The 27160-nt window shown below is 47.0% G+C and overlaps 1 protein-coding gene across 4 annotated transcripts in view; it reads right to left on the reverse strand.

The window, feature by feature from the left end:
- ITGA9 (integrin subunit alpha 9) overlaps nt 1-27160 on the reverse strand; it is a 357217-nt gene that overhangs the window by 2040 nt on the left and 328017 nt on the right. For 2 of the 4 annotated variants that reach the window (XM_053903995.1, XM_053903997.1), the window contains one exon: nt 14030-18483. The exons of the other annotated variants lie outside the window; for them this stretch is intronic. In XM_053903995.1, the coding sequence (XP_053759970.1) occupies nt 18385-18483 (99 nt within the window). In that variant the 3' untranslated portion in view covers nt 14030-18384. Of the gene's footprint in view, nt 1-14029; nt 18484-27160 lie in introns of those variants that run through there. 4 annotated transcript variants of the gene reach the window in all.

Here is a 27160-nt window from a genome sequence, read left to right on the forward strand (position 1 = left end):
GAAATTTTTTAGTTTTATGTGGTCAAATTTATCAATCTGTTCTTTATTGCCACCAGATTTTGAGGCGTAGTTAGAAAGCCTTTCCCTACACCTAGATTATGCAAGAATCCATCCATATTTTCTTCTAGTACTTGTATGGTTTCATCTTTTACAGTTAGATCTCTGATCCATTTGGAGTTTATTCTCCTGTGGGGTGTGAGATAAAGATCTAGTTTCTCCTTTGTTCCATGGCTACCCTGTGGTCCCCATGCCATCTATTAAAAGGTCGATCTTTGCCCTAGTGACTTGAAATCTCAGCTTTATTGTATACAAATTTTCCATATGTATTCAGGTTGATGTTTTAGGCTTTTAATTCTGTTCTGCCGGACACTCTTCATGCACCAATATCACACTGTTTTAATTACAAGGCTCTAAAGGATGTTATAATGTCTAGTAGGGCTAGTCCCTGAGCCCTTTAAATTAAAGTTTTTTTTTCCTGAAGTATTTTTCTAGATATTTATTCTTCCATATAAATTTTAGTATCGACTCGTGTAGCACCACTAAAAAATGATTTGTCCCCGAAATGTTCCTAAATTTTGAATTAGTTCCCAGTGTTTAAAATGGGGGAAAATGTATGGACTTCTGGTTTCTCTTGAAAACTGGGATGGTTTATCAGCATGGGCCTTCTCTTTGCACACCACCTAATGGTGTAGAGCAGAGCAGTAGCTGCGGCCTTCACAGAGGCCTGCGGTCCCCGGGGCTACACAGGGCCCACCCCTCCCTCTGACCTCTCACCTATGACCTTCACACATGGAAGTTCCTTGTGTGGCCTGTGAGTTGGTGACACAGGCTTTAAATGACCACGAATGTTATATTCCATGACTGCCTTTGTCATCTGTTTCTCTGTGTGACAATTTTTTTTGTTCACTGCTGTATTTCCAGGGCCTAAGAAGAGAGCTTGGGGCATTGCTGGCACTTGGTAAATATTTGTTCAATGAATGGATTTTTATAGATGGGAAACAAGAAATGACCAAAATGTGTTCTCTCTTCAGGAGACCACTGAAAACCAGCACATATGGGTGGGTAAGTTGGTACAACCCTTACTGAGGGCAATTTGGCAATTTTTCTCAAAATTACAAATGCCCAGATCAGTAGTGCTCACACTTTTACTTATTTCATTTTATTTTACTTATTTTATTTTATTTTATTTATTTTATTTTAGAGAGAGAGCACGAGTAGGGAAGGAGCAGAGGGAGACAGAGAATCTTAAGCAGGCTCCATGCCCAGCACGGAGTTCGACATGGGGCTCAGTCTCACAATGGAGAGTTCATGACCTGAGACGAAATCAAGGGCTGGACCCTTAACTGACCGAGCCACCCAGGCGCCCTTCACGGTTTTACTTCTGACATTTGCCTCGCATGTGTTTGCACATATGCAACATGATGACATAAAGGGTTATTTATTGCAGTAATAATGAAGACGGGAAAGAAATTACATTTTCTTCAAAGGGGGGCTGATTACATAAATTATGGCTTATCTATACATTAAAACAATTGAACACCATACAGGTAATGAAAAGAATAAGAATACTTTCTACAAGGGGTGCCTGTGTGGCTCAGTCGGTTGAGTGTACGACTTCGGCTCGGGTCATGATCTCACTGTTCATGAGTTCGAGCCCCGCGTCGGACTCTGTGCTGACCGCTCAGAGCCTGGAGCCTGCTTCGGATTCTGTGTCTCCCTCTCTCCCTGCCCCTCCCCTGCTCATGCTCTGTCTTTCTCTGTCTCAAAAATAAATAAAGACATTTTAAAAAATTTAAAAAAAAAAGAATACTTTGTACTGAGAGGGGAGAATAGGTATAGCAGGCTGCCTTTTGTTTATAAAGGGAAAAAGCAAAGGTCCATATTTATACCTGCTTGTAAGTATGTAAGGAAAATCTGAATGCACTCAGAAGGAATAAATAATATGGTTGGTCAGGGGGTAGAGGAAGTATGGTAAAGAAAAGAAGCAAATGGGGATTGGGTGGGAGGGAAACTCCTCTCTCCTTCCATGACCTTGAGGAGTAGGTTTTAAACCAAGTACTTCTATATGCATACATAATGTATGCACACACACACGTGTGTGTGTGAAAACAGCTATTAAACTAAAAAGATAGCAGAGGAAGTCATCAGACCCCTGGAGACCACAACTATTCCGTCAGGACTCTCTGTAGGGACAGCCATGCGATAGGGCCACTCACCGGAATTTCATCCACTCTTGCTAAAAGATGATATATTGCACATGTTAATTCAATTTGGACAGAAAAGGCAATGAGATATGTTTCCGGTCCTACTATCATGCATCCAGAAACTCCCAGAGAGCACTTTACAAATTGACAGTCAATAAACCATTTCACCCAGTGGAGAAACAGAGCAAAACCCAAGATGGAATGCTGATATTCATGCCACAGAGGACGCTCCTCCCCCAAATACTCCATGATAAAAGAGTGAAATATTACAGCTAGTGAACTTAGGAATTTAGCAAAGAAAGAATTTATGGAGTAGCTATAGTTCTAGAATGATCGAAGGCTGTATCTTCTAAAATATTAAAATGCAAATTCAGGAAATCTGCAGAGAATAACACAGACCTTATATATTATATAGGGTTTGGCACATGGCATATGATCAATGTGAAGTGAATAAAAAAAAAAAAAGGAAATGTATGAAGCTGAGTGCTATTACTCAAATAAATTAAATTAAATAGATGAATCTGTATCTCTCATAGCATTTATCAAAATATTTTAAATTGGGGAGCCCAGAGAATAATTAGAACTAATACTGTGGCAGATAATATTTTTGATGTATGTAGGTCTCAATAACTTGCCTTTTGCCCCTTTCTGATTTATAGTTTAATTTTTTTTCTGGGAGTGCCAGCTTCTCTGGAGTTATTAGCTTCTTTTAAAAATAATTCTCAAATACAAGCTATTCTGTTTCCCATCCTTGTAGGCATCAAACAACAAGCAAATTTTAACATTCTCGGTGGGCAAAATACTGGTGTTTTGAATCACTGTGCTACAGCTCAAGGTCATGTATTCAAAGTAGAAGAATATTAACTTTCAAAAAACTTTAGCACGAACCACCTGGGAATAATGATACTTGTGTGCAATGAAAAGAAGTTTTAGCACATGCGCACAGACCCGGAAAAGAATCTCCATGAAACAATGTAAGGTGTTTAGAATCAGATTATGCCTCTGTTACTTTTCTAAGACAGGTTTCCAATGATTTTCCTAGTAACTGAGATGACATTATAGAGAAAATGTTGCCAAGAGCCACCCGTTGACTTGGTTGTGGCATTTCCTCCATTGTTACAAAGGTGAAGAGTGAATCTTCACCATGCTATAGCTTTGCAGGAGGAGTGGGGGAAATACATTACAAAACCGCACAGAGAATGGCCCCACTTCAGGAAGGATCGAGTTCCCCGCGTCATCCTAATTTTCCCTTTCTCTACTGTCCGGCAACTTGAAATGAATGCCTATGTTAAAAATTGCCTTTATATTAACATTAACAACTCAGGCAACAACAGATGTTGGCGAGGATGCGGAGAAAGAGGATGTCTTTTGCACTGCTGGTGGGAATGCAAACTGGTGCAGACACTCTGGAAAACAGTACGGAGGTTCCTCAAAAAACTAAAAATAGAACTACCTACGACCCAGCAGTTGCACTAAGAGGTATTTATCCAAGGGATCCAGGTGTGCTGTTTTGAAGGGACACATGCACCCCAGTGTTTCTAGCAGCACTAGCAACAATAGCCAAAGTATGGAAAGAGCCCGAATGTCCACTGATGGATGAACGGATAAAGAAGATGTGGTATATATATATATACAATGGAGCATTACTCGGCGATCAGAATGAAATCTTGCCATTTGCAACTATGTGGATGGAACTGGAGGGTATTATGCTAAGTGAAATTAGTCAGAGGAAGACAAATATCATGACTTCACTCAAATGAGGACTTTCGGAGACAAAACAGATGAACATAAGGGAAGGGAAGTAAAAATAATATAAAAACGGAGGGGGACAAAACCTGAGAGACTCTTAAATACAGAGAACAAACAGAGGGTTGCTGGGAAATTGGAGGGGGAGGGGCTAAATGGGCATTAAGGAATCTACTCCTGAAATCATTGTTGCACTATATGCTAACTTGGATGTAAGTTAAAAAAAATAAAATTAATATGCAAAAAAATTGCCTTTATAAGTTTACGGTTGAAGGGTTTTTTTTTGTTCTTTTAAAAGCTGCTTGATTTCTTTTCCCATTATTCCCACTAATTGCATAACTTAATTTCTTTTTTCATGTTGCCCCTCAGCATTACTTTACTGACGTTTTAGAAAGGTAAATGTTCTGCTACCATAAATACCAAAAATATCCACAAGTCTCTGAAGCAGTCGTGAGAAAGGCAGTCCTGACTTGTCCTGACCAGCAGGGGGCCAGCCGGGAGCCAGATTATTTGATTTTCACCCAGTTAATTCAGACTTTTGAGGGTGAGCTGTGCCTCAAAAAAGCTTCCCTGGAAGCTTCCAAATAGGCAGAAGCTTCCTTCCAGCCTCCTGCTAGCAGTGTGCCTGCTTCCCGTGCCTCACTACACACCTGTATCTCTTGGCTCCTCCTGTGTGGACACTGGGCTCTGCACAGGTTCCTGAATAATCTAAGTTTGCACCTGCCACTGGACCTTCGCACATGCCGTTCCCTCTGCCTGGAATGCTTTCCCCTCCTTTTCCACCTGGTTATTTCTCCTTCTCCATCATTTCTTCCTTAGGGAAGACTTCTCTGCTACCAGAACAGGAAAACCCTTCTGTTTTATGTTATGAGTAACACCCTTTTTTGATATGATTATCTGAATGACCATCTATATGGTTATTGTGAGTAACCATAGTTATACAGCCTTCTCGTAGTTTGCCAAGGGGTGCGGTGTTAGCCTGGGAGACCCCGAGACCTGTTTCTATACCCAAACTCACAAGAAACTTCTAGGCTGATACTGTATGTTTTACAGTGGGAGCTGTGACTATCAGTAGTTTCTTCAGCGACCATGAAAGTGGGGAGCAGGGGTTGAGGCTAGATGCATCTGTTTCCCTTTTCTGTTCAACTTTCGTTTTCCCTGAAGTTAAGAATTGTCTCTCTTTATTTTCCCTTTTACTTAGTTTTCTCTGTACTGCTCACGAATTCATCCCCGAACTTTGCTCAGCCTGTTTACATCTCCCTTCCTGGCGACCAAACACGTTAAGTGTCCCTCAGCACTGATTTCTTGAGGAAGCCACATCTCCAGAGCCTCCTGACTTGTTCGGTTTGGCTGGGCTCACTCTGTCGTCCACTGCTGGTGGGAATGCGGAACGGTGCGGGCGCTTGGGAAGAGTTGGGCAGTTCCCTACAAAATTGTACACACCCTTACCATACGATCCTGCACTTGTGCTCCGGGGCATTTCCTCAAATGAGCTGAAAACTTAAGTCCACGCAAACACCTGCACACAGATATCTGTGCAACTCTATTCAAAACAGCTACAACTTGCGAGCAGCTGAGATGTCTTTTGGTAGATGAATGCATGTATAAATTGTGCTGCATCCAGAACAATGAAATATTATTCAGTGCTAAAAGCAAGTGAGCTACCGAGCCATGAAAAGATGTGGAGGAAACATCAATGCTTTTCACCAAGTGAGAGAAGCCAGCCTGAAAAGACCACATCCTGTATGCTTCCAGCCATGTGACATTCTGGAAAAGGCAAAGCTCAAAAACTTTCAGGGAAAAAAAAAAAAAAGCAGAAGGAAATATCCACAACCTCAGGTGAGGTGAAGAGTCCTTAGACTAGGACACCAAAAATATGATCCATAAAGGAAATAATAAATGGATAAATTACAGACTGGGAGAAAGTATTTCCAAGCCACATATGTAACAAAGGACTACTATCTAAAATGTATAAAGAACTGCCCAAACTCTGCAGCAATATGTGACACAGTCCAATTCAAAAATGGGCAAAAGAGGGGCGCCTGGGTGGTTCAGTTGGTTGGGTGCCTGACTTCGACTCAGGTCACGATCTCATGGTTCGTGAGTTCGAGCCCTGCGTCGGGCTCCGTGCTGATGGCTCAGAGCCTGGAGCCTGCTTCGGATTCTGTGACTCCCTCTCTCTCTGCCCCTCCTCTGCTCATGTTCATGCTCTGTCACTCAGAAATGAATAAACGTTAAAAAATTAAAAAAAAAAAAAAAAAGAAGTTCAAACATTTTTGTTTCTCTGATCCTGGTCAGGTAAGTCATCCCCAATCTGCACAATGTTTGCCAAAGTCAAATTTGAAACCATATAATGTGTCTATAGGCTAGTACCAGAAAACAAGTGTTACCACTGTGGAAAGTAACTACCAAGTGTGAAATTGGGAATCTCCCTTCTCCCACTCTCCCCACATGGCTGAAGAAGGTTTTCCACACATGGACATTCGTATGGAAGACACATATGTAAAGTGAGTATTTCTTCAGAGGAAAGAAAAAGGAACAGTTTCTGTGAATAGAAACAAATCTGCCTAGAATGTACAAGTGGAAAGAAAGAAGAAGGCTATGCACGCTATGATTCCATTTATAAAACATCTTCTAGAAGATATGGAGACAGATTAATGGTTGTCAGGGGTAAGGGATGGTTGGGGAGGGGTAGCATGAAGGAGTCCTTTTGTGGTGATTAATCTTCGCAAAACATTTTTAATTGAGTTAAAATTGACATATAACATTATATCAGTTTCAGGCGTACAAAATAATGTGGTGATTAATCTTGATTGTGGTAGTGGTTATGTGTGTCTCTATGGCTGATCAAATTGCTGAAAGCTACAGATCTCACACACACACACACACACACACACACACACACACACACGTGCATGTAGATAAAAAGGGATGAAATCCGAATATGATCTGTAGATCGTATCAGCACACATTTCTCTTTTTTGATATTGTATGTATTATAGTTATGCTAGATGTTACCACTGGGGAAAGCTGGGTGAAGGGTACACAGGACTTCTTTGTACTATTTTTCAACTGCCTGAGTCTATCATTATTTCCCCCAAAAGTTAAAAAAAAAACAACCCCAATGACTCGACAAAATAATTGAAGCAAACACGACACAATGGTGGTAGATGTCCAGGCATTTGTTGTAATCATGTTTGTACTTTCCTGAAATATTTCCCAGAATTAAGACAAATGGCATAGGGAAGATATTTCTTTTTTTCTTTTGTAGCAGTGGATTAAAAAATACCAACGAGTTGCCCACAACCTTCTTATGAGTCCACAGGATGGCAATGCTGCAAATTAAACGTGGAAAAATTCTAGTTACTGAATTTAGTTCTATACTGGCAACTCAGAGCAAGGAGGGAAAGTTGAGGGGTGGCTTCGTTACAGGGTGGCAGTTTCTTCTATGTCAGAGATGGTGCAGGATGTGGAAACTGTCATAAAAATAGTCTTAGGAACTGGAGATTTCTTTATGCAGGAAAGAGAAATTTTGTAGGTTATACAGCAGCTCTTTTCATATGCTTTGAGTGCTGTCATGGAGACAAAATAGAACTTTTTTTTTTTTTTAAGGGAGGCTTAGGACAGATGGTGGGGAGGGTTGGGGAGACAGTGGGAAGAACAGACAAATAGACCAACGGGATAGAACAGAGACCCGGTAATGAACTCTCACACATATGATCAAGTGATTTGTGACGAGGATGCCAAGACCATTCAATGGAGGGGAAAGACAGTCTTTTCAACAAATGGGCCTGGGGCAACTGGATATCCACAGGCAAAGAATGAAGGTGGACCCATACCTCACAGCACATGCCCAAATTAATTCAAAATGGAGGAAGGACCTAAAGCAATGAAACTCTTAGAAGAGGCGCACCTGGGTGGCTCAGTCGGTTAAGCGTCTGACTTCAGTTCAGGTAATGATCTCATGGTTCTTGAGTTCAAGCCCCACGTCAGGATCTGTGCTGACAGCTCAGAGCCTGGAGCCGGCTTCGGATTCTGTGTCACCCTCTCTCTCTGCCCTTCCCCTGCTTGCACTCTGTCTGTCTCCCTCAAAAATAAGTAAACCTTAAAAAAAACTCTTAAAAGAAAACACAGGACAAAAGTGTCTCAACATTGCATTTGGCAATGATTTCTCGAACACAACACTAAAGGGACAGGTAACAAAAGAAAAAATAGACAGTTTGGACTCTATTAACATTGGACTCTACAAAAACTTAAACATTTTATGCTTCAAAAGATATTGTCCACAGAGTAAAAAGGAAACCCACAGAACGGAAGAAAATATTTGCAAATCACATATCTGATAAGCAGTTTATACCCGGAATAAATAGAGAACTTCTAAAACTCAGCAACAACAACAACAACAACAACAACAACAAACAACCCAATTCAAAAATGGGCAAAGAGTTTGAGTGGGCATTATTCCACAGAAGATCTACAAATGGCCAACAAGCACATGAAAAGGCGTTCCACATTACAAATTGTTAGGGAAACGTTAAGTCAAACCTACAATGAGATACTGCCATATACGCATTAGGCTGGCTACTGTGAAAAAACAAACGAACAACAAAACCCAGAAAACAAGTGTTGGTGAGGATGTGGACAAATTGGAACCCCCGTGCATGTTTGGGGGCATAAATGGTGCGGCGGTATGGAAAACAATATGGTGGTTCCTCAAATACTTAAAAATAGAATTAACCATATCATCTAGCAATCCCATTTCTGAGTATACACCCACAAGAATTGAGGGCAGGGTCTTGAAGAGGTATTTGTGCACCCATGTTCACAGCAGCATCCCTCACAGTAGTCAAAAGGTGGAAGCAACCTCAGTGCTCTGTTGGCCAGTGAATGGATGAGCCAAATGTGGGATGTATATACAATGGAATATTATTCAGCTTTAAGAAGAAAGAAAACTCTGCAATATGCTACCACATAGATGGGCCTTGACGACATTATGCTAAGTGAAATACACCAGTCACCAAAAGACAAACGCTGTAGGATTCTACTTACATGAGGTACTTAGAAGAGTCAAAATCATAGAAACAGGAAATAGAAGGGTGGTTGGCAGGGGTTGGGGAGAGGGGAGAATGGGACTTGCTTAACAGGTAGAGAGTTTCAGTTTAACAAAATGGAAAGAGTTATGGGGATGAATGGTGGTGGTGCCTGTACAACAATTAGAATGTGCTTAATACCATTAAAAATGGTTTTTCATGATGATTTTTTTTAAAGCAAAAAAAAAAAAGGAGGCTTGGGATAGATGGCTGGGAGGGCTGGGGAAAAAGAGGGAGCCCGCAAGGTTCAGGGAGCGCTGACCAGTTGGGCGGGGAAATCACGCGAATGTTCCATCAAATGGAGTGTTTAACAGAAGCTGGAAGAATGTAATTTCTGGACTGCTGAGGAAAAAACTTCCATAATGAGTGATGTCCAGAATAGGTAACAGTTCGAAGATTCAAATTCTAGAGGTAACTGATACGGGCCAGAGCTTGCTGCTAATGAGTGGGTAGACAAAGCCATAATGACACCATATGCAAGTATCTATAATTCAGCCAGAATCATTCAACCAGATGTTCCTGAATCCCCTCTTTGGGGATGGTCATGTGTATATGCAGCTGCATTATTCCCTGTGTCCATCTGCCCTGGGGGTCCTAGGTGAACTAATTTTCTTCCCAAGTTCCCTTAGGCAAGGTTCTGGGATGTGGTGGGGTAGTGGTAGTTTGGCGGGCAGGGGGCGGGGTACTGCCCCACCAATAACCAGGGCTCTCTTCTGCAAGTCCCCCGTCTCTCAGGGCCCTGGTGGGTATGGTCCTCTGCTCCTTTTCTCTCCTGCTGGCTGTTGGCCCATGATCTGCTTAAATCAATAGCTCATCTTCTCAAACACACCCCTACACTGTACATTCCACACGTCATCTGTCAACAGTTTTGGACATGGCAATGAGAGCATCTTAGATATTTGATATTACAAATATCCTGGGGAGGTCTTACATGGAGAGTCCATGGATGGTCATCAGTCCTCAGAAGAGCCTGGGCAATAGTCTGTATTTCTGTTGTGTAAGGAGTCACTAAATGTTTTAATGATGAATGTATAGCATCTTAGAGCTATCTCTTGTCCTGAAAATACAGGATCCCTCAAGAAAGCTATTCACTACTATTCACTGTCGTTGGAGTTTGCAGTATCTGTTGTTATTCTCATGTTGCAAGCCCCCAGGCTAAGGAGCTAACCTTGCAGGGACGAAGGAGGGAACAGAGGGATCTGAGTTTTTGATCATTGAGTACGAACACTCATGCACCGTGGGTGAGAATGCAAATTGGTACAACCACTGTGGAAAGCAGTATGGAGGTTCCTCAGTAAATTAAAAATAAGATTACCCTGTGAACCAGTACTTTCACCACTGGGTATTTACCCAGAGAAAACGAAAACACTACTGGAAAAGCTACACGCACGCCTATGCTCATTGCAGCGTTATTTACAATCGCAAATACAGGGAAACAATCCAAGCATTCATCCATGATGAGTTACTAAGAAGAGGTGATAGAGATATATAGATATAGATATAATGGAATATCACTCAGCCATAAAAAAGAATGAGATTCTGCCATTTGCAACAACATGGATGGATCTAGAGAGTATTATGCTGGTGATACAAATCAGACAGAGAAAGACATATACTTTATGATTTCACTTACCTGTAGAATCTAAAAACAAAACAAATCGACAAACAACAGACTCTTAAATACAGAGAACAAACTGGCGGTTGCCAGAGGGGAAGTAGACGGGGGAAGTGGTGCTGAAACAGACAAAAGGGATTAAGAGGTACAAACTTCTAGTTACAAACTAAAGAAATCAGGGAAATGAGGGGTACCTGGATGGCTCAGTCGGTTAAGTGTCTGGCTCTTGATTTGGGGTCGGGTCTTAATTATGAGAACCATAATCTAATGGTTCTTGAGATTGAGCCCCATGTTGGGCTCTGTGCGGAGCCTCTGGGATTTTTCTCTCTGCCCCTTCCCCGCCCCCGTGTGCGTGCGCTCTCTAAAAATAAATAGTGTGGAGGTTCCTCAAAAAATTAAAAATAGACCTACCCTATGACCCAGCAATAGCACTGCTAGGAATTGACCCAAGGGATACAGGAGTACTGATGCATAGGGGTACTTGTACCCCAATGTTTACAGCAGCACTCTCAACAATAGCCAAATTATGGAAAGAGCCTAAATGTCCATCAACTGACGAATGGATAAAGAAATTGTGGTTTATATACACAATGGAACACTACTTGGCAATGAGAAAGAATGAAATCTGGCCTTTTGTAGCAACGTGGATGGAACCGGGGAGTGTGATGCTAAGTGAAATAAGTCATACAGAGAAAGACAGATACCATATGTTTTCACTCCTATGTGGAACCTGAGAAACTTAACAGAAGACCATGGGGGAGGGGAAGAAAAAAAAATGGTTAGAGAGGGAGGGAGCCAAAACATAAGAGACTCCTAAAAACTGAGAACAAACTGAGGGTTGATGGGGGGTGGGAGGGAGGGGTGGGTGATGGGTACTGAGGAGGGCACCTGTTGGGATGAGCACTGGGTGTTGTATGGAAACCAATTTGACAGTAAATTTCATAATGAAAAAAAATAAAAATATATAAAAATAAATAAACTTAAAAAAATAATACTATGTACATTTCCAAGGACATGTACTCCATCCACTAGACTTGGTGCCTCGGGAAGAGGGGGAAATGTAAGTGGGGACGGAGCCAGGTGGATAAAGGAGAAAAATGACACAAAATGAGAAAAGGCTTTGCGTGGACGTGAATTTGATTAACCAACTCTGTGTACCTGAGATTCCCACTCTGACCCCAAATAAAGCCTTTCCCTTTGCTTACATCCAGCCCTACACACTTAGGGTTTAGGACACTTACATTCTGAGTATCTTACACATGGTGGGTGTGGCGACGTAGTTACCTTCAACATGTGCACTCCTCTTAGACCTTAATAACCCACTCCCCATCCTCCTTTGCGGGCGGGTGGATTTTTATGACAAATTTCTGGTTAGTGTTGTATGGGACTTCTGGCAAGGCTAGTGAGAAGGGAGGAGGCATGTGGCATTTTATCCTCCTCCCCTACTGTTGGCCTGGAATATTGTCATGGTGGTTGGTTCCTTGGTAGCCATCTGGAACCAGGAAACAACTTTAAGGATGTAAACCACATGCCTCGAAAGATAGGAGCTGATGTGCTGATGATCCACGAAGCTGCTATATGAGATCTTGATGACTCAGACCTCGTCTTCTCTTATGTGAGAGAGGAACACACTTCTATCGTGTTTAAAACGTTGTCATTTTGGATTTTTTCTATTATATGGAGCCAGAGAGTCTCCTAACTGATAAGGTGGGTTCTGAATAGATGTCGATTTGGAGAGAATTTCACTTATCTTAATCTGTCACTTCTTAGAAGAAAGGTTTCCTGGAAATACTTTAAAAATGCCCCCTGCTTTTTCATCTGTTTGGCGAGTAGTTGTACCTTTGATGAGATTTGTTTTAATTTTTAGGATCTTTTTCAATTGTGGAAGAGTCACATCAAATAAAGTATAAAATGATCTGGATCCGACTTTGAGGCAAAGCAGGGCTTTGGTAGCAAGCCCAGATGGCACAGCTTCAGATTTCGGCACAGAGTCAGAGATACCTTGTTAAACACACTTCAGTTGGACGTGTACGTAGAATGAATGGACGTGATCTCAGGGTCAGGCGCCTTTGCTGATGGATAGCTGCCAACTGGTTTCATAGCGTAGGCGGGGCTCTAAGTAAGTACTTACATTAATTCGATTACCAAGCACAGTAACCTGATGAACAGACAGTCTATAAGGACCAGACGTAATCTGGCAGACTGAAAAACTCCTGACCGAAGGGGGCCTGACATTGCTAACTGGTGATTTTCTTCCTCTTAGTTTTGTGTCTTTTGATTCCTTTGAGTTTGTCCAGACCTCTTCCTGGCTTAAGGAAACAGGTTGGGTAACCTTAGAGAAATGTATTTAATTAGTCTTCGTGACGGCGGCAGTTCTTGTTAAGCCAGGAAGTATCTGGAATTAAAAAGCTTGAAATTACTCACTGGACCATTGTCCTCAGAGTCAGACTCATCAGTGCTCTTTGCTGCAAACAAAGCTCTTCCTTTCTGGACTTGCAATTTGAGATCTCTTTTGGCTTAGCAATTCATATTCTCCCAGATGTGATTTTATTTAAAAAATAATTTGCATATGCCTCATTGTTGCAAAAGAAATACACGCTAAAAAATGCCTGGAACTACACTAAACCTCAGGCAAGGAAAAACAAAACAAAAAACAAAGCTAAAACACTGCCATTCCCATCTACCTAAAGGTAACCATTTTTAACCCCTTGGCGTGTATCTTCTCATACCCTTCTTCTATACTGTGTGGTGTGTTTGTGCATGAATTTTAACTACGGGGCACTGTAATAACTTTTAATAAGTATAAAGGCAGTAATGAATGAGACAGAAAACAAAACCCAGTAGGTTTGATTGGTATGGCCAAAGGCTTATTCTTGAAAGCACTGGCAAAATAGATCTTTGTTGGTCTCATCCAGGGAAAAAAGAGAAACACACAGAAGTGAACAGCATTTGAGATAAGAACAGGGACGTAACTAGACAGATGGAGATTACAAATGTAAGAGAACACGATGTTTGTAAACGTGTAAGGATGCTACCAGAAAGCTTCTGGGGAAATGCTTGGTGACTAGTGGAAGCAGTCTACTAACAACAAGGAATCCACTCCATTTAATTTGGGCACGTTTGTCTGCAGATCAAAGTCCCAGGTGTGGCCCTGGGCAGGTGGGTGACGCACAGAGAAAGTGGTGACTACGGAATGGAGGCCAAGGATCGGGGACAGTTCGGCCACATGGAGGGGGTTGTTCACGCACGATTAGATAGACCTGCACGTGCTCTTTAACGCTCGTGACGTATTACATTCAAACCGCATCTTCAACACCCTGAAAAGGTTCAAGTTCTTCACCAGCAGCAAAGAAATTACAGACCAAACTCCTGAATCATCTGCAGCCATTTTTTATTCCAAACATGTATTTTTGTAAACCTGCATTCCCCTAACAGTGCAAGTGAATTAGAAGTGACTGCATAAACTTTAATACACTTTTAATGACTTTGGGAGGAGGAACACCCCTCCCACCAAAATTCCTCAACGTAAATGTACATGGATGCATCAGTCAAGTTCTGGAAGTGAAGTTAGCGTGGGTGTCTGCCATGCAATTAATCACTCTTAAAGCTTTTAAACTCACTCTGCCCGTCACACCGTGCACATTAGGAAAAACAACAACAACAACAACAACAAAGTCTGAAATCTAGACCATTGTGCTATAAAGCATTGCACCATGTGGGAAATTTGTTCATTATCCCAATGTGCTGAAAATCGGAAGACATTCTAGTAGGTTCATCTTGGCCCTAGTGGCATCTGTATCTTCCCTTCAGCCATTCTTTGTTTCAGAAAATATTACCCGCTGTGTGTACCACTGCTCCACATAGCAGAACAACACATTGCTTCGACCCCTGTACGTCGGAGCACTTCTGAAATGACACTCGCTTGCTGCCTTTTGTCTGCTAAAGGGCCATTTCCCCGACATAGCAATCCTTTGCAGTGCCTCTACATTTCCGGAAGTCTGGGTCAGGTGCATGTGGGTTTCACCAGATGCACATTTTGTATGTAACCTATGTGTAACTGCATTCCCCTGGCCACAATGTCTTTTCCAAGAATAAGAGCAGCGGAACAGCCTTTAAAAAAAAGGACTCTGCTAGGGTTTTAACAGGTAGCCCACAGCACATGTATCACTGGGGGGGATCTACTATACTTCTGCATTGAAAACAGGTCCCAGATATTCCTGGGAGGCCTGCTGCTTTTCTGTTTGTTCTTAACTCCCTTGCCTTTGGCTCATAGATGACTTGGTGAAAGACGACTTTCTAGTGGATTTTCTACAACATTCACCGAACGTGAGATACTCCTGGTGATGCTGATGCTGGTACCAGCTGACTGAGACAGCGGATTCCTGACGTGTGCCTGTCAGTCAGCATCAAGCCAATGGACCCGCCCCCTTCTTCTAGTATCTCCTTATTCCTAAACCTTGTGGTCTTTTCTTGGGAACAGGTCTAGGACTCACTCTGGGGATGTCCCCAACTCATGAGTCCCATATCAACGGAGCATAAGTCAACCATTCTTGAAAAGCGGGCATTATTTTCAATTTTTACAAAGGTCCTTTTTCATATTTAAAAAGTGTCTCAATCTTCCCATCAGGTAAAACCATACTGAATACATAACTAAAAGCCGAAGCAGATTGAACTAATGCTGTGTAAGAGGATATCTGATAGGATTCCACAGTGAACCCACAGAAGCAGGAGGGTTCGAAACCGGAATGCACTGTGGACTTTCAAAAGAATATTCTGGAGAAGTTGTACAGATGCCATTCACCCTGCCTGCTTCCCCTGAGAGCCTATTGAGAGGGCTCACGGTGGGCTGGGCTTCTTTATCACCGTGTCAAGCAGCTAACTTCCTGCTGTCGCCCCACCTGCTACTCAGCACCATCAGACGGGCAGAGGCACCGTCCTTCTCCGGACAGATTCCTGGAGTGGCTGCCTTATGAAGTCTTAGTGATCTCCTGAGCGTATGACTGCTCATGTGGGTCTGCCGTTCAGAATCGACCAGGGGCAAACAGATCCTGGCTCCGAGACCGTCCACGGGAACAGGAGGAGTCATCCTCTACGTGGCCACCAGTGCGTCTGCACCCCTCGTAAGGGAGCTGGTTACAGGCTGTAAATGCGTTTGTCCAAAGCCGCTGAGGGAGCTGACCCAGGCCTACCGCCTAACAATCTTCAATGGCTTATTAAAGGACGGCACGATACTACGAGCAAAAGTCCATTGAGGGAAAGCCGCACATGGGGTCTCATAGAGGAGACTCTCTGTCCGCCTCTGGCGGGAGGGTTTGGCTCTCCGGGCAGAATGTGCTGCGGAGTTCTCTGGGGAAGCCCCAGCACTTAACGCAGCTCCTGATGTACAGCTTAAAAGTGTCCTTTAAGCGAGTGACCAAGACCCCCTCAAAACTGCCCTCACTACTTTTGATACAACTCACGGGGGAACTTTGACAACTGGTGTCTTTGACTGCATCTGCCCGGTAGCTACCTCTGCCTCCGTCCCTGTCAGAAGCAACATCCCCGCCTTCATTCTAAGATCAGCCTAGTTCATGCCATTGACCCTCTGGCCTTGACATCTATTCCCAGATTCACCAGGAAGGGACACATGATACGTTCGTTGTCTTTCCGCATCGGAGTCAACTGCACAATAAGAAACGAAAAGACGCTTCTGTTCCACGCCGGGTTCACAACTGTCCGGCATCCTCATGATTTTGCCTAAACTTTGGCTATCTTTCCAAGTATTAGCCACGTATGTGCGTGGAAAAGCCTGTCTCCTCTGGAGTTCTGCGTCTTTGCAACGATGTTCACAGACCCCCCCCCCCCAACATGTTAGCTTCCAGTAGACAAGGCCCTACAAGAAAGATCCCCGTCTTGTTTCTTCTTTCGGTCCCATTTGCTACGATCTTTTATGCACCTGGGGCTCCAGCGGGCTGTAATAAGCCATTAAGGACTCTTTGTCAGACCCTGTTCTCAGCCGCGTGTTTTTTCTCTCATCAGAAGGTCCGTGGCGACCGCGGCCAGGGCTGCGGCCAGTTACTGAGTGTCCCCTGCGGTCCAGGCGCTGTGCTGGGCACACTACACGCATCATCTCATTGCCCTTCTAGAAAATCACATTGCACTCAAAACCAGGCAGCACAGCACGGCTGATGATAAACACCAACCGGCAAACAGGGAGACTGGAACCAAGGGCAGCAACTCAGCATTCAGGTGCGCGGTGGGCAGGGAAGTGCCAGCGCTGCGCCCAGGTCCCAGTGCATTCTTTTTCACATCATTTCTGGATGCCTCCCCGGGCTGGGGGTGCATTTGCAGCTCTCCTGCAGAGGACTGCCTCTGGGCTGTCGGAGCCGTTCTGCCAGCCGGAGCTGAGGGTGGGAAATTTATAGCTCCCCTGCGCCCAAGAATCTGAAAGATCAGCTCCCTTGCCCCGGGTTGGGGCGACTCTGGGACATAACTTACCCTCCAGAGCTCCCCGCAGGATCAGGCTGAAGCTGCCCTCCTCGGGATGTCCTCTGAAGTGGCACCCTTGCCTGGCTTCCTCCCCTTCCCTGTCCTGCTTCCCTCACCCCCTTACTGCCGTCTCCTACGGGCAGAACACCACCTTATTCGGTTACTTGCAGGCAAATCTTTGTACTGGAGTCTGCTTTCGGGGAACCTCCCTTAAGACGCTGTTTTAAAAACTAAGGACAGGTTGAACGGTCATCTCTGGGAAGGAATCTGCAATGGCCATCAGCTGGGGCAGCAAGAGTGGGAGGGGAAGCGGAGACCTCTGACCTCAAATTACCACGAAAAGGCAACACATCACAGCATTCTGACACAAGTCTTTGCTTGGTGGGCACTGACTTAGTCCTCGTGGCGAGCAGACTCGGATGCATGACGTCCAGGATGAGATGCCTTGCTGAGGTTTGCCAGGTGACCCAATGGCCTTGCTCCAAGCTCTTGTCCATTAATCCAAGTGGAAGGAGGGTGTGATGTCCGTACAGGTGATGCCGAGCAGACTTGTGCTAGGGGCAGGTTTTTCCATTCAAAGTCCTGTTGGAAGCCTTCCGATGCAAGGTATGTATGAAAAACCGCTTAGAGTTCTTTAGCACATTATTTCAAACGACTCCAGGCAACAAAGATGCGAATTGTCTTAGGGGTCTGACCTCAACCACTATACGTGTGGTGCCGCCTGCTTCGTGGCTCACACGAGGTCTCCTCAGATTATTTTATGTGCACGTCCCTTTTTAACAGCAAGTCCCAAAGTACGATCAGATCTGTACGAATGCACGCGTACTTCCAAGATTTCAGCCCGGAGATCAGTGCTTGAGTGAATTATATAACTATTTAATAGAAATAATAAAACATCGATACAAATATAAAGACATAATCAGTATATAAAAGGCTTATATTTATAAAAATACTTTTAGGTAACAGTTTTCCCCTGAGGGTTGACCACGCACGTTGCATCCATAAATATCGTTCACCTCTGTAGCTTGCTTTCCCAAGTTCGGAGTTCACCTTTAAGAAGAAACAGGTGGTGGCTCCAGTCATGTGACCTGGCCAGAGCGGCTGCCTCAGGGTGGCTCCTGGGCTTGACAAAAAACAAGGAAGAGAACAGCATCAGTGGGGCCTCCGAAAAATCTGGAGAAGATTCTTTCTTCCAAATATGGAAGATACAAAGATCAAGGACGACAGGCGGCCGATTGGGTCACGTGACTGGTGTGGCAGGTCACTGGTTTTTCTGGACCCAGTCCCAACTGTCTTCGTTCTCTTTCCGGTTTTTCTCAGCTTCAATAATTTCTTTGTACCTTCGGCGAAAGAAGCCCATCTAAAAGGCAGAGAGAGGAGAAGCCGGGTTAGAATGCTGGAGAATCAGCCCTTTCAGTCCCAAGGCAGCCTGGGGGAGGAGGAGAAAAAGTCCTGTACTCACAGACCTGGGAAGGCTTGGAAAGCCCCTCAGATTAGACCGATTTAGGAAGAGCATTATTGTGGGGCCACTTTTCAAAATGCACGGACTTTCTGCAGGTTCTCTTATGACTGTTCCTTATAAAGTGCTTTTGGTGAAGTGTTTTCCGAACGGTGTGCTGGCAAACACTAGTTACCGAGAGTTATTCAAAGGCATTTGGGAGTAAAATAGTGATTTGCGAATAAAATTCACAGTCAAATGAGTTTGGGAGATGCTGCCTTCTTTCTTCCTTAAAAAAAATTTTTTTTTTAATATATATTTTTGAGAGACAGAGCGAGACAGGGCACGAGCAGGAGAGGGGAAAAGAGAGAGGGGGGACACAGAATCCCAAGTGGGCTCCAGGCTCTGAGCGGGCAGCACAGAGCCTGACGTGGGGCTCGAACTCATGGATGGCGAGACCATCACCTGAGCCGCAGCTGGACGCTTAGCCAACTGAGCCATCCAGGCGCCCCTCTTCCTTTAAGACGTATGTAATGCACGGTAGAAAGTCAAGGATCTAATAGACCCTTAGTAAAGGATCTAAGAAACTCAGGGACTTGACATTTCCTGAGCTCATTTGGCTTTTGATAAACATATTGTTATCCGGGGAGACATCAGCCATCGTGGGGGAATTGCTAAATACTGCTCTCACAGAACAGGCTTTGAAAAGCGTCCGTCAGTCTGCATTCTACCTTGCTGTTCCTCTAGATCTTTCTCTCAAACCTACAAAACACGCAGTACCTGCCCCACACCCAGCAGTGTGAACTCCCCGAAAACTGGCATCTCACCGGATCCGGGATGGCAGTTTCCTTCAGCTCAGTTCTGGAAAGACCTTCCCCTCTGACGTCACATCCGGCAAGACGAGTTTCTGGGTTTTCTCGAACAGGCATCACAGACATTAAGCATGGGAGCTGACCTTCTCCCATGCTCGGAGAGACCCGGCACGTCTCGTCCTCTGTCGCCAGCATTCGTGGCCGCTGTTTCTGACGTCAGACATCCCTCCCTACCTCTGCCCTTAAACGTGGCCAGCTGGAGTGGGGTACTCCAACACCCCCTCTTCTTGGCTGTGACAACCCTCAGGTGCACGACCTACCAGAGTTCCCCGGTGGAACTTGCCCGAAGCGGTAACCAGCCTTACTTACCACGTCTCGGTGGGCCTCCTTCTCTTTTGCTGTCTCGCTTTCCTGCTCTGATCAGGGTTTCCTGCGGTCACCTTGCAAATCAGTGACCCGCCCTCAAATCCCCGTTTCAATCCCCTCGAATGGAGGAATTCAAACGGCCGCACGCGTTCAGTCTGCTGTCGGTGAGCCTGCTGTCCTGCAGGTTTGTGGTTCCACACCGTCATGAGCTCGTGACCCCCGTGGCCACGTTCGAAAGCGCTCACGACCAGGAACTTCTGCAGTGTGCCGCCAGGAGCGAATCTGAAACCTGCACCGAGCGAGTCGTCAGGCCAGCCCAGCTCTCACAGGCACGCCCACTTCTCTATCTGTCCATTCGTCCTCATGCTCCTTCCCTGTGAGCTGAGCGTCCTCCGTCAGCCGATGGTCGGAATTCCTCGCCCCAGAGGAGGGGCTGATGGGCCTCTCCGGGTTGCCAGGGGAATCCTGGGAGCGCACTCAGAGTGCAGTCAGTGAAGGGGCTGAGGCGGGCTGAATGACGGGGAAGAAGCTTTCTCAAAACAACTGCCAAGGGTTTGCGGCTCTGAGTGTCAATCCGCACGGCCAGCGTTTCGGACACTGAGTTCCTAGTGTTTTCGGCCCTGGAAGTTTCTTCTCGGCATAAGACTGCATCTGCCAGGACCCCACTCTCTGGCACTCCCCTCCACCCCCCTGCCCACACACATTTTCCTCTCCTTAAGTCCCTATCACCTTCTCCTCTCTGCAAGGAATGTGGAATCAGGGCTTGGTCTGGATGTTCTGGAAAAAGGCCGTTGTCAAGGCCCTCAAAGCACGCCTGCAGAAGGTCAGGAGAGCAACCCAAGACTTACTGGAAATGTCTCAGAAGTCACTGCTTGAAATACCGTTAAAAGATGTGGTTGACTGGGCAAATATGTCATGAGCACCTTCTGTGCTAAGGAGGACATAATCACGAGAGTAAGGCTGGATGTAAGATGGAAATAAGGTTCCTCAGCACAGAACTCTGCCTGCTGATGGTGCAATGCTTCACTAATCCCAGACTACTCACTTTCGATCCCAGATAAGTAGCTCATCTCCAGTCAGGCGGAATTTCAACGGCTCCCTCATTATCCTTCGAGTTTGTCTTAAGTCTGAGGACTCCTTGAAGGCAGGGTTTGTGCATTTTGTCCCCGGAGCTTAGCGTATCACCCGTACTTGGCAGTAACCGCAGAAACGCCCACAATCCTGCGTCCCCCGCGTCCAGGCCCCTCACCACGTGACTCTGCGGGAGTTCCCATCATGAGGAGGGGGGCTGGTTCCCACCCCTTGACTCTGCACTGTGACTTGTTCTGAAAACCGGACGCAGTGGAGGCGAAGCCGTGTCGGTACCCCCGCTTGGGCCTCAAGAGGCCTCTCGCGCTTCCCAGAACCCTGCCCGGCCTCCACGAGTTTGGTCTAGATGCGAGTGCGCTCAGTGAGGCCCCCGAAGACCGGCCAACCCCCAACTGCCTGCAGGCGCAGACACGAGTCTACCCGAGACCAGAGAACCCCCCCTGTTAAGCTCAGCCCGACCCACAGACTTGTGAGCTAGACAGACGTTTGCTGCTTTTAAGCCATTCAACTTCGGGATGGTTTGTCACGCAGCATGAGTCAAGCCATACGGCACCCCGTGTTTTCTGTCTGACTTACTGAAAGTCTTCCTCGCAGGAAGAGAGGCAGGCGCAGCTGGTAGGGTTCTAGACCGAAGGAGCAGCGCCGTGCCTTGTCCTGCTGAACAGACTTTTCTTGCTCGTCTCCAAGCAGCACAAAAGTCGGCTCACTTTCTCACAGCTGTGCTAGCATAAGGATTTAAAATAGAGTGTGCAAGCAATGGAGCAAGGATCTAGAGCAGCCAGATGCACGGTCACATGGAGCTCCCGTGTGCCCATGTTTAAGTGTCATACTTGTTACCAACGAGGTGACAGCACCATCATCTCCTGCAGGCATCCAGAAGCAAGCTCTTTTCTCTCAAGTGGAGTGGTGTCAGCTTCAGTCCTAAGAATCCCTCCCCACCCCCGGGACGGCTGTCACGCCGCTCTCAGAAACAAAAGAGCCTTGCAAACTCTATGCCCCACTGCAACGCCACGGGGTCTCAAGCGCTCTGTCCGACACAACCCGGGCGTGGCCTCTTAGACGGAAGGCTGGAGCTGGCCACTGGCGTTTGCCCTTCTTCGATGCAGCCCAAAGACCATTTCTTAAAACTCAGTCCACTCTCACGGCTAGGGAGTTGGGTACAGTGGTGCAGGCTGTGCACTGTATGAAGGGGGCAGTGCCCCTCACGCCGTGGATATCATGGACATGTCCATTTATTACAACTATTTCCCAGCAGATGGCAGTAGAGTGTCTTTCCCCCCACTCCCCCTCAACAAAATCCGCAGGTTTCCTGAATTTTCTAAAGGATGGGAGTACAGTTTCTGGACGAAGGGGCTCTGTTTGCTAGTTTGCACAAAGGTGAGTGGTGGCTCTCTGTCGAACTAATATTGTTTCTTACACGACTAAGCTAACTCCGTTTCAGAAAAAGAGAATATCAGCTTTGGGCCGTTTAGAGCCTCGTTGTGGCTTTTGATACAGAACCCAAAGCCCAGGCTCTGAGTTTACCGAGCAGTGGTCCCCCAACACCTGCGTCACACCAGGTCTGCCCATTGCCATAGGACCTTCTCGGAAGCGGTGTACGGGAGAGACGCGACAGGGGGAGCCCCGAGTCCTGATGACTGCTCCTGGGCCACAGGTGAGGTCATCTCCTGGCTCTAAGACACCGATGGCATTCTCAGACCTCGGCGGGTTCCCAGAGCAACCCCGGGGCTGCAGCCTGGGGGGCACACAGCTGCATACACCCAGGGTTCACGCGAAGGCGGCCCAAGACACGGAGCCCTCGTCCGGTGGCGATCGTTTTCGAGGAGCTTTTGGAAATTTGGGGAAAACTGCATTTTCCATGTTTATGCTACAGGATGGATACACACAAGGAGTTATAAAATTCTTAGAACGAAGATAAATTGAGACTTCAAAGACATTTCTCTGGCAGCAGGCCTTCCTTAGGCACCTCCTCTCGCTCTGGTTACTCTGGGGGAGACGTCTGAGAAGTGCTGGGCAAACCTGGTTTGGCTGCCAGCTGCGCCCCCTGGGGGATGATTCATAATGAGTTTAAGCTGGACCCTCAGCAGCCCCACAGTCCATTCCCATCCAGTGGAGTCAATGTTGTCCTGCACTTTTTTTTTTCTGGAACCTTCCAAGGGCTTGCATTGCCACTTGAAGGGCAGAAGGCCGTGTTTAAAACAGTTCTGTCTGCAGCGGAGGAAACGTTCACGGAAACCCTCGAGGAGGACTCAAGCCAAGCCTTGCTCAGCTGCAGACAGAGGCTCAGCTTGCTTTCTGGCTTTTGTCCGCACCGGCCCTGATTGATGGCAGCCCGCAGCCCCGAAGAGCATCGATCGCCCTGAGCCCTCCTGAGAGACTTTCACAATTTTCCGATATAACCTTCTATCAAAAACCTACCCGAAAACAACTAGGGAAACGGCAGATTTCCTCAGGATAGCCCTCATCAGGGAGGTGTTGTGGGGGGCTCGAGGCCTAGGAAGAGAGAAGAAGGCCTGACCGAGTTCTGGGGTCTGCACCAGCCTCTTCCTTCCCAGCCCGAGTTGCAGTGCGTGAGGGACTGGACCGCACGACTCCACAGTATCTGTGCTCTTGTGAGATCCGCACCCCCTCCTCCCCCGGCCCGTGGGTTACCTCCCGGGAAGCCGTTCCAAGGACCTCGGACACACTCCTTCTTTGGACTAGCTCGGGGCCTCATGTTTACGGTCTCTCCGGTTACCCGACTATTTACACAGCACGTCTCTGTCTGGAGATGTCGGCAGGGCAACATCAGCCCAATATTTACTTCCAAGCATAAATAAGTCCCCACTGAGTGTCTCTGGCACACGGTTTTAATTGAGGCAGCGTGAAGGGTGTTGGTGGCTGCGTGTGTTTGCACACGTGCGCGTGGATCTGTGCGTTCCTTCTCCGGAGGCGAGGCAAGGATGGGCCTGGTTGGAGGGAAGGCGAGAAGGCCAACGACCCCCGGAGGGGCCGCCAAACCTTGCGCGTTCTCTGAGCCCTTTCACAGATTTCTTTTTCTCAGGGTTTCGGCTTGAGGTCAGAAGTAACGCTCTCAGATAAAAACCACGGACCCAACGCCAGCTCGAAAGCGGCAGGCTCTTGGAGCGGGCCCAGCTGAGGGCGGGGAGCAGCCCGCCTGCCCGGTGCTTGGGAGAGGGGAGGGCCGGGGGTCCCGGCCATCGTGGGAAGGGGCTGGCCACAGGGCTGGCAGGGGAGTGGCGCTTCATCTCGCTGGTCATCTCGCCTGGCAAAAGGGGCAAAGAGGAGGGAGGGGACGGTTCCTTGAACACGGGAGAGGAGGAGGCAGAGGGTTTCTCCTCCACCGAGGGGCGGCCTGTGGGTTCCGGCCAACTGCCCAGGGGAGGGGGTGGGGGGGAGAGAGAAGCGGGGGGCCCTAGACGCGGCTTTTTCTCCTAACGGAAGAGCCTCCCGGCATCTTCACTCGCTTGCCACCTGACTCAGAGGCTGGCTTAAGGAGCCGAAGGCACTTCTTAACGTGCCCGAGTCCCACACCAAGCGGTTCTCCCTACCGTAGCTCTGAGCAACCACGCTTTCTTCCGTAAACAGGCCTTTGTGAGGGTCTTGGAGAGGCACGAGGCCCGGGCAGGAGCTAAGGGAGAGGGGAGGGAACTCATTTGGATTTTTCTCCCTTAAAAAGAGTCTCACGTTTCAAAGTTTTCTTCCTGCATGGTGGTTTGGCAGGCTACCGTAATCCTGACACACACAGTTTAAATTATGGCTCCCGGCGTCTGCTAACATCCCAGCTTTGGCAAAGCTGATTAGGATCCATTTCAGTATCTGAAGAAGGGGCTGGTTAGCTCAGGGCCCTCACTGTGGATTTGGTACTGGAGTCAGGGCCTGGGGCTGCCAAGCAGGAGAGCGCCTGAGGTGCAGTGGGGGGGGGGGGGGGAACCTTCGGGAAGGCCCTGGGTCTGCCCAGAGGCACAGGAGGAGGCCAGTGGTGGGGGTGGGGGGCGGAGGGGGGTCTGGAACCCCTCTCTGGAACAGGCCATCTGCTGACCTGTAAGGGGTTTCTTTTAGATAAACACGTAGAGCAACAGTGGATGATGGGCCTGTTAGCGGCCCCACAGGGACATGCGGGAGCGCCCAGGAGCTGGTGGCACAAGCTTGGCCCGGCCAAGTCCTGCTCGGGTGTGTGTACGTGGCTCAGCCACCATCTCTGGTCACTTAACCGCATTTCCCAGAGGTCTTCCAGACTGACTAAGGCCTCTTCTGTCTACCGCTGTCCTTTTGCCCAGAGTCTGTCGCCTGGTAGGGACCCAGTACTGTCTGCTGAGTGAAAGGACTAGCCATCTTCCAAGTGTGAAACGTGCTGACCCGCAGGCCCGTGTGGCACAATGAATACATCAGCACAGCCACCTGCTTTGTTCCGTCTCCCAACCACGCTACGATTTGTGTTTACGTGGCACATTGTGGGGAACGGCCATTTTTGGCACATCGGCTCGAGGCAACGGCCAACGACCGCAGGGAGCCATGTCAGGAGCCACTCGAAAGGGAACTTCAAGAGATGTGGCTCCTCAAGGCAGAGGACTTGAACGCCGCCTACCTGTCTTCAAAGGCCCCAGGAAGGCACCCCCTGGTCAGCAGTAGCGACTGGGGACCACTCAGTGGCTTTCCCCTTGACAGGAACAGAGGGGAATATATATGAACTGTGGCAATAAGCCCAAACCATTAAGACCTCCCATGGAAGTTACATATTAGGCTGGCTTTTCGTCCAACTAATCAACAGACTTCTAGGCACTGGACTGTCTATACGATATCAGATCTCAATTCACTGTATGTAAAGCATCATTCTGAGGTTTTGGACATAGGAATCACAGTTGACAAGAGGTCTGTAGGTGAAGTTTTAGGAGTCTATAGGTCAACACAATAATCCTACATTTCGTTTGCCATTTTCAACCTCCTAGAAAGTCATCACATTTAGTTAGCTGTTTAAGAAAGAAGATATTGGGGCACCTGGGTGGCTCAGTCAGTTGAGTGTCTGATTCTTGATTTCGGTTCAGGTCATGATCCCAGGGTTGTGGGATCGAGCCCTGTGGGATCCTCGCTCAGCATGGAGCCTGCTTAAGATTCTCTCTGCGAAGAATGAAATCTTGCCATTTGCAGTGATGTGGATGGAACTGGAGGGTATTATGCTAAGGGAAATAAGTCAGGCAGAGAAAGATACCATATGTTTTCACTCAAATGTGGATCTTGAGAAACTTAACAGAAGACCATGGGGGAGGGGAAGGGGGAGAAGTTACAGAGAGGGAAGGAGGCAAACCATAAGAGGCTCTTAAATACTGAGAACAAACTGAGGGTTGATGGGGGGTGGGGGGGGGAGGGGAAAGTGTGTGATGGGCATTGAGGAGGGCACTTGTTGGGATGAGCACTGGGCATTGAATGGGAGCCAATCTGACAATAAATTATATTAAAAAAAGAAAAGATTCTCTGTCTCCCTCTGCCCCTCCCCCACTCAGGCACATGCACACGCACGTGTTCTCTCTAAAAGGAAAAAAGAAAAAAAAGAAAAACGATATTTTTCTTAAACTTCCTCTGTCAACCTCCTTCCTGCATTGTAGCTTTGCCTGAAGAGATTACCCACTCTGAATGCCGAGCGCATTCACGAATGTTGCACCAAGATTTGCTTTTACCCCCTTTTCCCCAAAGGAGCTCAATCATGATTTTCCCCCAGACACTATGGAAGAGAGGCGAGGTCTCATCTACTTGAAAACGATCGTGACTTTTGAAGAAACGATTGAACGTTTGCCCCTAGTTCTGAACATCATGAATGTGGCAGATGAAAGGCGGCCCCCCCCTCCCGTGAAGATGTGGCGTCTATTTCCCCTCCCTTGAATCTGGGCTGCCAGGTGACTGCTTTGACCAACCGAGTATGGTGGAATGATACTACGCCAGTTCTGGGCCAGCCTTTGAGAGAACGAGCAGCTTCCACCATGCTCCCTTGGGGCCTCAGCCACCACGTAAGAAGCCAGACCCCACCCTGGGGAGGCTCTAAGTCTACATGGAGAGAGAGAGGGGCTCAGCTGAGTCTGGCCCCCCAGCCATCCTCACCAAGGTGCCAGGAATGTGACTGAGCTGTCTTAGACTCCTCAGACCAGCCTGGCCGCCAGGGAAATGCCACCGAGTGACCGCACTCAATGCCACGGGGAGCAGAAGAATCGCCCAGGCAAACCCTTCCTGGATTCCCGCCCCACACATTTATAAGATACAATGCCCCTCAATTTGGGGGCAGTATGTTACACAGCAGCGGCTAAAAGGTACGATATGAAAGCCCACAGCTCGAGCAACGG

The sequence above is a fragment of the Panthera pardus genome, unplaced genomic scaffold (genome assembly GCF_024362965.1).
Source record: "Panthera pardus isolate Hobbes unplaced genomic scaffold, ASM2436296v1 HiC_scaffold_16, whole genome shotgun sequence".
Lineage (NCBI taxonomy): Eukaryota > Metazoa > Chordata > Mammalia > Carnivora > Felidae > Panthera > Panthera pardus.